This window comes from Nannobrachium achirus (assembly GCF_963921795.1).
Source record: "Nannobrachium achirus genome assembly, chromosome: 19".
In the NCBI taxonomy this organism is placed as follows: domain Eukaryota; kingdom Metazoa; phylum Chordata; class Actinopteri; order Myctophiformes; family Myctophidae; genus Nannobrachium; species Nannobrachium achirus.
This window is the reverse complement of record NC_137826.1, coordinates 6596028-6610378: the sequence shown is the minus strand read 5'-3', so window position 1 is coordinate 6610378 and position 14351 is coordinate 6596028. Positions and strand designations below refer to the sequence as shown.

The following is a 14351-nucleotide window of genomic DNA, read 5'->3' as shown; positions in this document are numbered from 1 at the left end:
GGGCCTTTGACATTAAAAAGTTTGAGCACCACCAATATTGCAAGACATTTAGAAGATTTAGAACAGTGGTTTTCAAAGTGGATTCCAGGGACTCTGTGGGTTCCTTTAGGGGGGTCTAAATTGACCCATACAAGTCTGTAACTCTCACAGTGTACAAATGGAACCAATTTGGTTCCATTTGAAAAGAAACACTGATTTAGAAGACATTTATATAATGCGGGGTCATTTTGTCACGGTTACAGAGAACGCAGCGGATGTGGTGGAGATGATCGAGAGTCTGCTCAGTGATCACTCCACTCTGAGCTACGAGGAGCTGCTGACCGTCCTCAACAAGCTGAAGGCCATCGTCAGCCTGGGCGTCATCACCCCTGACCTGGGGAGAGCCGTCATCAACATCATCTCTGTCATCATGGAGTCTGACAGCCACCTGGGGCCTTTCACCAACACGTAAGGCAGGGATTCTCAACCTGTGGGTCCCCAAAAGATTTTAGAGGTGTCCCCAGATGACAGTTAAGTGATAATTTAACACTGGCGAATTGCGATACTAAAAACGTCCAGGAACGTGACAAGAATTACCACCGCTACCGCGGGGTAGAGTGTTTTCTGCTGGTGTTTCAGTCCGAGTGTATCAAAGGGTGCGTTCGGAAATGCGCACCGGGTGTGGTTAGGTTTAGGCATACTTTTACTGAGGTTAAGGTTAGGGTTAGGGTTGAGTTTAGGCATAGTTTTACTGAGGTTAGGGTTAGGATTATGGTTGGGTTTAGGCACTCACTACACTGAGCACACACCCGGTGCGCATTTCCGAACGCACGCTTTGATACACTCGGACTGAAACACCAGTAGAAAACACTCTCCCGTTACAGCGGCGGCTGGTGTGCGAAAAAACTTCATATCCCATGATGCCACTCGTCGCAACGCGACATGTTGTGAGCTTGTAGATCGGCTATTTTTGGGCAAAGAGATTTGGTAGAGTGAAAAGAATTACGTTATTTCCAGGTCCGTTTTAAGTGGCACTGGATATGCAGCTCAGCAAATAAAAGGTGAATTGATCCCAGTGCATGACGGAGGATAATTTCACAATACATTTTAATCTCCACAATACGATTATCGTGAGTGTTTACGATAAGCGATAAGGATTATGGTCCTCTCCCTACCTTGTAGCATTCTGAACATCACGGAGGACGTGGGGGACAGGATGTGGGGTTACGACGGCTCCTCCACCCTCCTGGCTCCAGCCATGGCCATCTCTGTGGTGGACGTTCACCCGGGGCAGTTTGACACGCTGACGTTTGCAGTGTCGTCCGCGCAGGAGGGCTTGAACCCCGAGGTCAGTCACGTGCAGTGGTTTGTTTGTTTGATTTAACAAAAGGGGAAACAGCATTCAAAAAGAAGAAAAGAATAAATAGAAGTCAAACCTGGGTTGAACGTGATTTGTGGTGGTAATAGTACTTGCATTTCTTGAATACATTTATTTTTTGATTGATTGATGTCATTATTGATAATGATCATCATGTACAGATAATACAGTACATACATTAATACAACACTATCAAAAGGATAAAACTCAAAAGAGATGTGTTGCCTCACGACGCATTATGAGCTTGTAGATTGGCAAAAATATACAAAGTAACTAGTAACTTAAGTTTTCAAATGGTAGTGGAGTAAAAGTATAATATTTGCCTGTGGAGTAGAAGTAAAAGTATTGAAAAATGAAAATTCGCTCATTTAAGTGCTACTACCTCAAAATTGTACTTGAGTAAATGTTACTTGAGCAACGGTGTTACTTTACACGCATTGCATGTATGTACAGTATGTACGTAATTTGTTTGAGGAACAAATGGTTTCAATTTGAAACTGGGTTATAACGTGGTCAAACAATAAATACAATAATGAATAATAATTCCACAATATATCAACACAAGGGCATTTTCCACCATCCCAGACTACACTGTATCTCTTACAAATATCATCTGAAACTAATGAAATGAAAATAAAATAATAACAATAATGATAACAACCATTTATATCAATACGTGTCCATGCAGGAGAGTGAGTGTGTGAATAGGACGTGATTTATTTCTGAATGACTCGGCCAACTTTAAATACCATAGAACAGATGTTGTGTTTTAACCACTAGTTATACAATAAGCATAAACTCCTGAACTCCTCCTCACTGTGTGATTTATTTCACTGTCAGATTTACATCAACAAACCTCCGTTCAGCGGTGCTGTAGCCTTCATCTCACTGCCTCCTGCTCTGAAGCACAGCTTCCCACAGAACGGCCAGAGTTCGCCCAGAGTTCAGTTCCAGTTCTACGGCATCCCCATGCTCTTCAAGGTACTGGAGGTTTGGTTCAGTCCCCATGAAAGAAAATGTAGTAGAATAAAAAACACACAGACACACACACACACACACGCTATTTCTACGTCCCATTATTTCGACTATGGGCGTCGGCAGGTTAGCTACTCTCCAGCGTCAGGGTTACTGAGGTTAGGTTTAGGCATAGAGGTTAACAATCACCAGTGTCGACAGGTTAGCTACTCACCAGCGTCGGCAGGATAGCATTTCACCAGGTTAACATTCACCCGTGTCTAAATACTGGGACGTAGAACAAATTTCCACTTTCAAAAGGGCCCATTCCTATACAAACCCATTATAACTTCAAACTCCATTTTAACCATGTTAGATTCATCAAAAACACTGTATTTTTTTCTGGTGACTCATAATACCCTCATAATATGTGAGCCGATAACTTTTTAATTTATTTTTATTGTATTACATTTTTCCCTTTTCCCCAAAAGAATACTAAAAATAAATGAAAAAGGAAAAATTAAAGCCTCATTTATCCTCAAGCAAGTAGTGATGTGTCATTCATGAGTGAAGAACGAATCACAAGAATGAATTGTGATCGATTCGTTCATTTCCTACTGTTATTTTTGTGCTTTCAGAGCAGCCAGCAGGAGGGAGTCCTCAACACCTTCGTGGTGTCGGCCAGCGTGACCAACGTCAGCTGTCCAATCACACAGCTCGGCGAGGACGTCCAGATCACACTCCACCATATCCTACCAAACACGGTGACCAGTGTTGATTTCGTAGACTAAAACTATGACGAAAAATGTTTGTCGACTGCGTTTTAGGCAGGAACATTCACGTCAAGAATATAACAATTAATAACATAATGAACAGATAGACTCGGCAAGATATTGGCAAGGATATTTAACCATTTATTGCATAAATGGAATACAGTTAAACTTGGCGTTTGAAGGGCTCCGCGATCGGAGATGCTCCCTGAATTTTGTGCAGGCATTTCTGAGCATGCTAAGCAAAATCAGGGAACGCAGCAATACCCCCCATAGGGATAGAATAGCAAATAGCAATAACCGTGACATGTAACATAGTCAAATCACAGTATTGAGCTTAACAACATTGACATGAACTTAGACAAAATCACAGTATGAGCTTAACAACATGACATGAACTTAGACAAGATCACAGTACTTGCTTAACCACATTGACATGTAACTTAATCAGACAATCACAAGTATTTGAGCTTAGCCAGAGTGATCATGCAAAGGTGGAGGCTGGGGTGGAGGAGGAAGCAAGCAGCAAATGATTCCGAAGCTTCGGAACCAAGCATTGGTAGGGAAAGCAAGCTCTATTTAAAGGAGCCTTCCCTACTGATTGAGAGCTCTGATTGGAGTATGGCAGTCATGTGACATAATGACCAGCAGATATGTTAATGAGGTATGAGAACAGAGCTGACTGACAACTGACACTCAGACTGGCGGCGACTTGACTCCCATGCCCTGCATAAACTTACGCTATGCTTTATTTTTTTCACTGACAAAAACGAAATAAAAAATAAATAAAAAGTAAGCTGTGATGACTAAAACTAAGACTAAATATATTGACAATTTCGTCAACAAAATAAATATTAGACTAAAACATTAGGGAGGGACTAGTGGAGAAGAGAGTCATTTTATGTTTGGTTGCTCTCAGGTGTTGCGTGTTGAAAATAGCCGATCTACAAGCTCACAACGCGTCGCGCTGCGACGCGTTGTGAGCTTGTAGATCGGCTATTTTCAGCACGCAACCAAGTGTGAAATCAGCCATTACAATGTCATCAAGGCCTGCCAAAATACATTTTAGTTGACTAAATGAACTGTAGATTTAGTCTCCTAAATCTAAAATTAGACTAAAACTAAAACTTTTCAGGTGACTAAATTATGACTAAAACTAAAAGACATTTTATTCAAAAGACTATGACTAAAACTAAATCAAAATTTGCTGTCAAAAACAATACTGACGGTGACTCCATAGCTGGCTGTCATTTCTCGCATCTGACCCATCCTTCGGCAGAGATGCTACTTAAACCCCATATACGTTGCTGAGCGGAGTCTGGTGTCTTTTCTGTTTTCGCTCTACATAAAATATCTTTGCTGAAAAAAGCTGATCAACAAGCTCAGAGCGAGTTTGTCGATCTGCTGTTTTCGACAAAGTATTTTTTTCTTTTACCAGAATACAGGTGCTGGGGTTTGTTTAATACAGTGAGTGCACACACCTCTCCAAAGTAGAATTCCCTCGCTTGGCGGTGTCTCACGTGGATCAAGGTCGCCTGAGACGGCGCGCCTCTGTCATCTCCACGGAAAACAAGCGCTCCTTTATCTTAACCCAGACGGTGTTTTGATACACACGCCATACCTACACCTTATAGGGCTTAAGTGGTTCATGATTCATGAAATAATCAATGGGTTGGCTTTTAAATAGATGTGTTTTCCCTGCATCTCATTCGCAGCTCAACAAGGATGTCCAGTGTGTTTACTGGAACTTCAATAGAAACGGTAGGTCCCAATGGGAAGGAATTACGTAAAATAAAAGTGCTTTCGTGTATAAATAGTGATTGAGTTGAGCGCGTTAGTGTGTTACTGTTCATGTGAACATGGTGTGTGTGTGTGTGTGTGTGTGTGTGTGCGCGTGCGTGCGTGCGTGCAGGTGGCCATGGGGGCTGGGATGGAAGCGGCTGCAGAAAACACAACACCAGCACTCACTACACCACATGCCTGTGTGACCACCTCACACACTTTGGAGTCCTGTTGGTACACACATAATTATACATTACACGTAACGTAGGTTCCTTATTCGCGCAATGTCGATGTCTTATTCACTGATTTTATGACCATTCTATGCTGCTGAATCAATAATCAAAACGTCTTATTTGTCACTCACTCATAAAGATACAAGTAGCTAAATGTACTGGTGATATAATGTATGGATATGTGTGCATGTGCCTGTGTGTGTGTGTGTGTGTGCGTGCGTGTGCGTGTGCAGGACATGTCCAGGAGCCAGGTGGACCCGGTGAATGACCAGATCTTGACCATCATCACCTACCTGGGCTGTGGAGTGTCCTCTCTCTTCCTAGGGGTCACCGTGCTCACCTACACAGCCTTTGAGTGAGACTCCCTTCACATAGGGATAGGACCGATTTACGATATTATCGCGATAATGAAAATATTCCCCAAATTCATTATTATCCTGAGGCGGAAACTTTGCCAAAAAATAAGCAGATCTTCAAGCTGCTTGTAGATCGGCTATTTTTTGGCAAAGAGATTTGGTAGAAGGTCAAAAAAAGACTGCATCAAGTACGTACCGGTATATTATAAGTACCTTTTACCAATTATAGAGGGTTTAAGTGGTACTGGATATGCAGCTCGGCAAATAAAAGGTGAATTGATCCCAGTGCATGACGGAGGACGATTTCACGATAAATTAATATTCCACGATACGATTATCGTGAGTATTTTTTATCACGATATTAGACTAAAACTTATCGTCCCATCCCTACTCTCACACCACTCCTTAAATGCCTCACTCGTGCGTACATCCGCGTCACACACCGACAATAGCGGATCAGCTATTAATTAAGTTGCTGTCCGACGGACTATTTAAAATATCTACACCCGCTGCCACCTTCACATCCTCTAGTGGTAGGATGTTTCACAAGTTGCTGCCATGAGGTGGGCATTGGTGGCCTAAAAGCAGCCTTGCCATGGGTCTCATGTGTCACCCAGGGGGTCAAGGCCTCTCCATATTTCACTTACCATTTATTTAGCATACACTTAATCCAGAGTGATTTACAGCAAGCAAGGAAAAAACAAGATAATACATCAAAAGCATAGAAATAGTAGAATCGTATTTCTATCATCAGTCTAAATCATCGCACTTTTCCAGTCTTTATTTCCTAATAAAGTTGTTGCGGTTACCTACCCTCTCCCACGAGCTTGTAGATCGTCTATGTTTGGTATGTGACACATTGTGTGCAATTAAAGGTAGGGTAAGTGATTTTGTTTAATTCAAATAATAACAAAATGGGTCTATGTTCTGATTGTACTAGTTAATGTGGTTGTCTGACAGGCCAACACATTATAGTTCTAGGGAAACTTTATAGACGTATAGGGTAACTGTTTATAGACTGTTTATAGACTTTTATAGACTGTTTATATTGACTCCTAGGGTATAGTGAATCAATGGGAGTGGGAATCAGTAGGGAATCAATGGGAGTGGGAATCAATAGGGAATCAATTGGTGGAGCTTCACATGACAGTTACCTTACTGTAGAATATAGTCAGCAACCGTCAGCAACCACACTAGCAATTTCAAATTGCATCTTTCTAGTTACTATAGAGTGTTTGGTCCATATTTGGACTTCAGCCTTATCCCCTGTGAGGAGAAAAAATCACACCAATGTGAAGTGAGCGGTGGTCGTGCTTGCATAACGTCTTCAATTGGTAATTGGTGATGTAGTACAGGCTACACACACTCATTGCTATGGCAAGACGCTGAGGAAAAAGACTAGGATATAGGTCTAGGATGTAATTGGTGGTGAATATGGCTACACACACACACACACACACACACACACACACATTGCTATGGCAAAACACTGAGGGAAACACATTGCTATGGTAAAACGCTGAGGAAAAGTGGCTACAGAAGGTTTAGGATGTAACTGGTGATGTAATGTGATGTAATATGGCTTTATATGAGATAGTGTGGTTCCTGTGGAAATAAGCCTCGGCTTTCTAGGATCTCCTTTTAGTTGACCTTGTTGACCTCCTTTTAGTTGACCAGTGATTTGTACTGTCATGAAACTGTACTTTTTTCTATTGCAAACTTCTAATAAATTCTTCAATCAATAAAAAAAAAAAAACACAAACACACACACACACACACACACACACACACACACACACGCACACACACACACACACACACACACACACACACATATTGCTATGGCAAAACGCTGAGGAAAACACATTGCTATGGCAAAGTGCTGAGGAAAAGTGGCTACAGACACACGCACAGCCACTCTATGGAGCGGTTTACCACCGCTCAAAAAGCAGTTTCAGTTGCTCCACCAAAACTGTCAGGTGACAGGTTTTCCTCCAATCAGTATAGAGTGGGGCCTTCCTCCCATCATGGTCGAGTGGGGGTGCACCAAGGCCTGCCCCCCACTTGATCATGATTGGAGGAAGCCTAACCCCGCTTGTCACCCACATGAACTGAAATGTAAGTGAAATCACTTACCCTACCTTTAAATACAACTCTTTATGTGACTGAGCATAATATGCTTATTTTCATTATTATCTTCTCCATCTTTCTTGTCTTGTGTCTTTTTTTCCACCTTCTGGATGTCCCCCCCGTTCCGCGATATATTTCCCCAGGGGCGTCTACCCTCGGTCCAGGGGGAAAATAAAAGTTGCTTTTAAATATAAATCTATGAATGTCTCTTTGTCTATCTGTGCCGGTCATTATGTTGTTAAATTACAGTAAAATAACTACGAATGCAAAATTTAACAAAATGGTCACTTTAACAAGGTATTATAATTATATTCTCCACACTTTTTATTCTCCCCATCTTGACAGAATGGTATATTCCCAGGTTCCGCAGGTCAGCTGCACAGGTGCAATGCATTATTGTTAATTGTGGCACGTTTACTAACATTCCAAGTTTAGCTGCACTTGAACAACCGTTCCAGGCTGCCATATCCAGCCCAAGAAACCGTAGAAACCTGTGTAAAAAATGGACAAAACTAATTTTTTTCAGACATTGTGAATAGAACCGTGTTATACAAAATGTAATGCCTCTTATCCATGAGGACTCCCATCTTTGCCATACACTAGCTTTGCCTGAACTGACGCCACTATATCTCCCCAGGAAGCTTCGCAGGGACTACCCCTCTAAGATCCTGATCAACCTGTCTCTGGCCCTGCTGGGGCTCAACCTGGTGTTCCTGGTCAACTCCTGGCTGGCCTCCTGGGGCCTGCGCGGCCTGTGTGTGGCCGCCGCGGCCGCCATGCACTACTTCCTGCTGGCCTCCTTCACCTGGATGGGCCTGGAGGCGGTCAACATGTACTTCGCCCTGGTCAAGGTCTTCAACGTCTACGTGCCCTCCTATATCCTCAAGTTCTGCCTTCTGGGATGGGGTGAGCAGGGCCGGATCTAGGCATAGGCAAGGGGGGGGCAATGCCCCCCTAAATGCCCTGTCTGCCCCACCAAAAATGATGGCATGCAAAAATAAAAATAAATAAATAAAAAAACGATTTGGAATGTTATGTTACGACTAGGTAGATGGATAGATAAACTGATAAGATATTATAGAGAGATAGATAGATATGCATCTGGCATATTGACTACACTAGTGGACCATTGGGCCCCCCAAAAAAGAGAAGAAAAAAAGATGGGGGTGGTTGATGCTGTAGCCTGATGCAGGTGCAAGACCTGTTGTTTGTATTGTGTGTCATAGCAGGTGGTTATAGGCATAAGTGTGGCAAAATGCTTAGTTTTCTAGGAATTTCGGGTGTTTTAGGAGGTTTGTCCCCCAGCACCACCTAGTGCTGAAGGCTAGATCCGGCCCTGGGGGTGAGACAGTTAGTTCCCAACCTTTTCAGGCCGCGACCCCCAAAATAATCATATTTTTAACTGGGGACCCCCTCCCTACCCTGACAAACACTAGAGAGTTGAGGCGTTGCATTTGGTATAACTCGGTTCTGTTGTGAAAATAGCAGATCTACATGCTCACAACACCCCTGCGAGGCGTTGTGAGCATGTAGTTTAACCACTTGAACCGTCAATACTTAAAAAACTTGACCTTTCACTCTGTACTTACTAGTCTGCTCTTTCTCCTCTACACCAAAGCTCTTTGCCGAAAATTGATGATCTACAAGCTAGTAGATCGTCTATTTTCTCCTAATATGGATGCTGGGGTTCAAGTGGTTAATATATAAAAGGAGGAAAAAAAGGTTCTGTCACACAAAGATTTGGAGGACCCCCTGTAGTGACTCTGAGGATCCCCTAGGGGTCCCGGACCCCCTGTTGAAGACCCCTGGCATAGAGCCTATTACAATTTATCCAGTGAGACTTGACAAGTGCGAGAACAAGTGGTCAGCCACGTACTCTAAGTACATGACACTATTGTCCCAGCCCAGTATTATTGCCATTGTTAAAGTGTGTGTGTCTCTGTCCTTAGGTGTTCCTCTGCTGGTGTGTGTGTTGGTGCTCATAGTGAACAGAGAGGCGTACGGCAGTCAGCTCTACTCAGAGGCCCCTCTCCAAAACGCAGACCATTTGTACGTTTAGTCCTCTGTATAGTAATTAACCCTCCCCTAGGTCATGCAATTTTTCCTATTTATTTTGGTTCGCCTGGTATTCTTGTGTTAAATAGCTTATAAAACATCAGCCCTGTAATGTTTAATAATTCAGGAGAACTTGGGATATCAGAATATGTAGGCTGTATTGATGTTACATCAATCTATAACAAGTGATATGACAATTATTACAAAAGAAGAAAACATGGCGGAAATTGAATGCTACAGATCCTTATTTATTTCACACAATAACAGTGTTGTGTTGTGTGTTGTAGTATTTTATTTTAGAAAAACAAATCACACAAGACCTGGCAACCAGAAGGAAGTGAAGCAAACATAAAACACATCACATAACAAATGATATGTGCTTAATTTTTTACCCCAACAACATTTAGCTGTGCTATTCCTGTCTACCATCACACCCTAACCCAGGGGTCGGCAACCCAAAATGTTGAAAGAGCCATATTGGACCAAAAAAACCCAAAACAAGTCTGTCTGGAGCCGCAAAAAAATTATAAAAGCCTTATATATCGTCGTTGTTGGGTGGAAACCTTGTATGTCCAAAACCTTGTTTTGTATTTATCATTTAAAAAATGAACTAAACTAGTGAAAACAGCCGATCTACAAGCACACAACGCCTCGCACCGCGAGGCGTTGTGTGCTTGTAGATCTGCTGTTTTCACTACTTTTGTGCGTCAGTCTTGTATGATGAAGCAGGGCTTTGCTTTGCGAAAAAAAAAATGAAACTTGGAGATAAAAGGTTTCTGCCAGACAGTGACGATAAAAAATCGTTAAAACAAATATTTTTTTTTTTTCATTTTCATACATTTTTGAAAAACCTCCAGGGAGCCACTAGGGTCTAGAGCCACGGGTGCTGACCCCCGCCCTAACCCATCCATGGGAAACTGGCGGCCCGGGGGCCACCTTTACTTCATGCGGCCCGGAAGTTAATATTGGAATACTGATATATTATTGATGTCAGCGGTGTTACAATTACAATCATCATGACCCGCTTTAATTACTTCACTCTATATTAGTAGCTTAATGACTAGTAGTTTATTGTCTTGTTTTATGTCCAATGCATTTGTATTTAAGTTCATAACATAAGGATTGCGAAATGCATTTGAAATGAAATAAAAGATTTTAAAAAAATTATTCAGGATTCCAATTAAAAAAGCTCAAATTCAAAAGCTCAAAACGCTATGTAACGTGTTTTGAGCTTGTAGATCAGCTATTCATGTCCCCTCTGCTACCTCCGTATGTCCAACTGTGTCCTTTCCTCCCTGTGTGTTACTCCATCCTGACCCCTGGTCTTTCTGTCAAGCTGCTGGCTCCAGGATGACGTGACGTTCTACGTGTCAGTGGTGGCCTACGCTGTGGTGATCTTCCTCTTCAACATAGCTGTAAGCATGCAGTGTTTTCCCATCTATCCAGCTGTGCCTTTAGATGTGTAAGGAGGAACCAAAATTGTCCTTTACAGGTCTGTAACTTGTTTTCGTTTGAGAACCACTGGTAGTGGTGGAAAGGTTTAACAATTTTGAGGGACTTAGAAATGTCAATTTTTCAATACTTCTCCACCATATCTCTCTATATATACACCAAATATTTTACTTTGGACAAATGGGACATTATGCTCAATGAGAACTTTTACTTGGTGCTTTAAGTATATATTTTGAGGGCAATACTTTAGAAAGTTTACTCAAGTAAAATATTTAATACAGGGTCAGTTGTAGTATTTATACACTGTGGTAACTTTTACTTAAAGCGGCACTATGCCACTTTTTGGAGCTGTGTGAAGCACAGGCTCCCTATACGTGGCCGTGTGGGTCTGTGTGTGTGTGTGTCTGTGTGTGTGTCTGTCTGTGTGTCTGTATGTAGCCTGAACTTCCTAAACTTCGGCACGCCACTAGTCCCACAGTTTTGCCACCACACACTCGCGCCATATGTCAAATCGACCGGCTTACTCGGGAATCGTGGGCTATTACTTTTCTAAGAGAAAGGTTCTATAGTTTAATTGATATTAATTTATTAGTGAATTAATTTTCCCCATTGACTTATAATGGGAATTGCAAAAACTCACATTCAATTATTTGTCTCTCGCAAACCATAGGGGCTAGAGTTTCAAGACTTGGAGAGGAGGTTCATAATGATTTCAAGGATTAAATAAAAAATAATTGTGTCATTTGGCCGCATGGTGGCGCCATAACACCCCACTTTACGTTTTGGCCTGTAACTCTTGAACCGTAGGTCGGAAAATTAAAATTATTTTTTCCCTGGATTCCTTGGGTCATGACGCATCTCCCCATATAGGCCACGCCCATTTGCGCCATGATAGATTTTCCGCCATCTTGAATTTTCTCCAAAACACACTTTTTGCTCCTTTTCCTACATATTTTCTTCAAATGTCACAAAAATCGCTACACATGATCCACACACACACACACACACACACACACACACACACACACACACACACACACACACAGCTCCACTTCACACGGGTGTGATTTTTTTGTAATGAATAAAATGTCTTCTGACATCAAATGTCAAAAGATGAAAGTACTTCTTCCACCACTGATCACTGTTCTTCTAGTGCAGTGGTTCTCATCCTTTGGGTGTGGACCCCCAGGGTTTGGTCCCCAAATTATTTTGGGGGGTCCCCAGATGATTAACTTAATATGCAACATTGTTTTCTCACTCAACAGTAAACAAACCATAGTGGGCATCTGCACATTTCGAAAGTGACAATTTGAGGACTTTTTAATACATGTAAAATGACAGATTAAACATCTGCAAAATTGTCAAATATTAATGGCGGAAATTGTGAAAATAGCCGATCTACGTGCTCACAACTTTGTGAGCATGTAGATCTGCTATTTTCACAAAAGAACCGTGTTATACAAAATGTAATGCCTCGACTCTTAGTGCTCGTAGGGTGGGGGTTAAAATTAAAATATGATTATTTTGGGGGTCCTGAAAAGTTTGAGGACCCCTGGTCTAGTGTTCTGACAGCCCCTCTTCTCCCAGGTGTTTGTGGTGGTCCTGGTTCAGATCCGCCACATGCGGGTCAACCGACCGGCGGGCATCCCTGGAGGACTGATGCAGGACCTGAAGGGCATGGCCAGCCTCACCTTGCTGCTGGGACTGACCTGGACCCTGGGCTTCTTCACCTGGGGACCGGCCAGGGTGGCTCTGCTCTACCTCTTCTCTGCACTCAACTCCCTGCAAGGTCTGAAATGACGCACACCACAGGGGTTAAAGTTCTCAGTCCTGGGGACTGATTTCAGTCTTGAGGATTCCCTAGGGCAGGGGTAGGCAACCTTATAGGCACGGGTGCCAACCATTGGCACAGGAGAGGGTGATCACTGGCACACTGGCAGAAGTGTGACAGAGAGGATTTATATTTTATATGTTTTAAATGTGGTCGATTAAATTAAGTCAACTAATTTGCAACAAATTACATCCTGCACATAATTCTATATAATTCTGAACTTTGACTGGGGAGGCATCCAGGGAGTGTGTGTGCTCATTTTGGCAGCGACCGGGCCAATGGCGACTGAGATTAGGTGGTAACAAACTGCGAGGACACACACAAGGACGCACGCACGGACGGACGCACGCACGCACGGACGGACGGACGGAGGGGAAAACATACTCTCCCCCATGCCTTCGGCTGGTGGAGACAATACTAAGGGAGAGGTGTAGCGATGATAAATGACAAAGTCGTCAAAACGCTAGTCAAGTGATCTCCAAAGTGTGTGTGTGTGTGTGTGTGTGCGTGCGTGCGTGCGTGCGTGCGTGTGTGTGTGTGTGATGAAGTAGCACCCTACTTCATCATAGTACAGTACAGCATTTTGCACAAAAGTATCCAAAATATCTGCTAGATCTATCTTATATAGATCTCATATCTGCTTGATTTTTCCCTTTTTTGAATCCTGAAAAGTAACAGTTTTGGACATATGAGGTTTCCACCCGACAGAGACGATATACGGTAGGCCAGGGTTTACGCCGTAAATGTAAACTTTACGTTGTTAACCCATTTAGGCCATGACGCAATATTTTATGCTTTAAATATAAAAAAATAGCAGGTATATCTGCTATTTTTCACTGGTTAAAGCATTCAATAATTCTAGTACTAAATATTGAGTCCTGACTTTTATCCACCAATATATATAAGCTTCCTGAGGAGAAACCAGTTGAGCCGCTACTGCCAACACTTCCCCCACCTGGTCCCCCATCTCATCAGTTTATATATTATTGTAATTCCAGGACTGTTCATCTTCCTCTTCCACTGTCTGATGAAGGAGAACGTCCGGAAACAATGGAGGATCCACCTCTGCTTCGGACGCTTCCGTCTGGATGAATACTCTGGTAGGACTTTGCCCAAATGGACCCATGTTTTGGTTTTGTTTAGTTTAGTTTAGTTTTTTTTTCGGATCCGGTCAGAGCGGAAATGACTTTACGTCATAAGGAGTTCGGGACCACCAGTGCCGTGCTGCTCCAAAATGATTCTCTTGGTTTAAAATCGATTCCTTTCTTTTGGTATGATAATCGTTTGGTATGTTCATCTCGTATAGCGTGACTAGCAGGAATAAACAAATTGATTCAAATGATGTGGGGAACAAAATCAAAAACCAGAAACGACCACCGCAACTTCCTAACAAATTGGGGGTCCTTTGAATTAGAGGACAGAGAGCCGAGA

At 42.5% G+C, this 14351-nt stretch overlaps 1 protein-coding gene across 1 annotated transcript in view; it reads left to right on the top strand.

Moving 5' to 3' along the window:
• Window positions 1-14351, top strand: part of adgrg4b (adhesion G protein-coupled receptor G4b) — a gene marked incomplete at both ends in the record, with an annotated part of 50173 nt that overhangs the window by 32685 nt on the left and 3137 nt on the right. Inside the window, 10 exons of the mRNA XM_080748730.1 lie at window positions 243-447; window positions 1162-1327; window positions 2198-2338; window positions 2950-3075; window positions 5330-5451; window positions 8220-8488; window positions 9532-9631; window positions 10974-11052; window positions 12677-12878; window positions 13919-14020. Coding sequence (XP_080604856.1) covers window positions 243-447; window positions 1162-1327; window positions 2198-2338; window positions 2950-3075; window positions 5330-5451; window positions 8220-8488; window positions 9532-9631; window positions 10974-11052; window positions 12677-12878; window positions 13919-14020 — 1512 coding nt within the window. The remainder of the gene's footprint in view (window positions 1-242; window positions 448-1161; window positions 1328-2197; window positions 2339-2949; window positions 3076-5329; window positions 5452-8219; window positions 8489-9531; window positions 9632-10973; window positions 11053-12676; window positions 12879-13918; window positions 14021-14351) is intronic.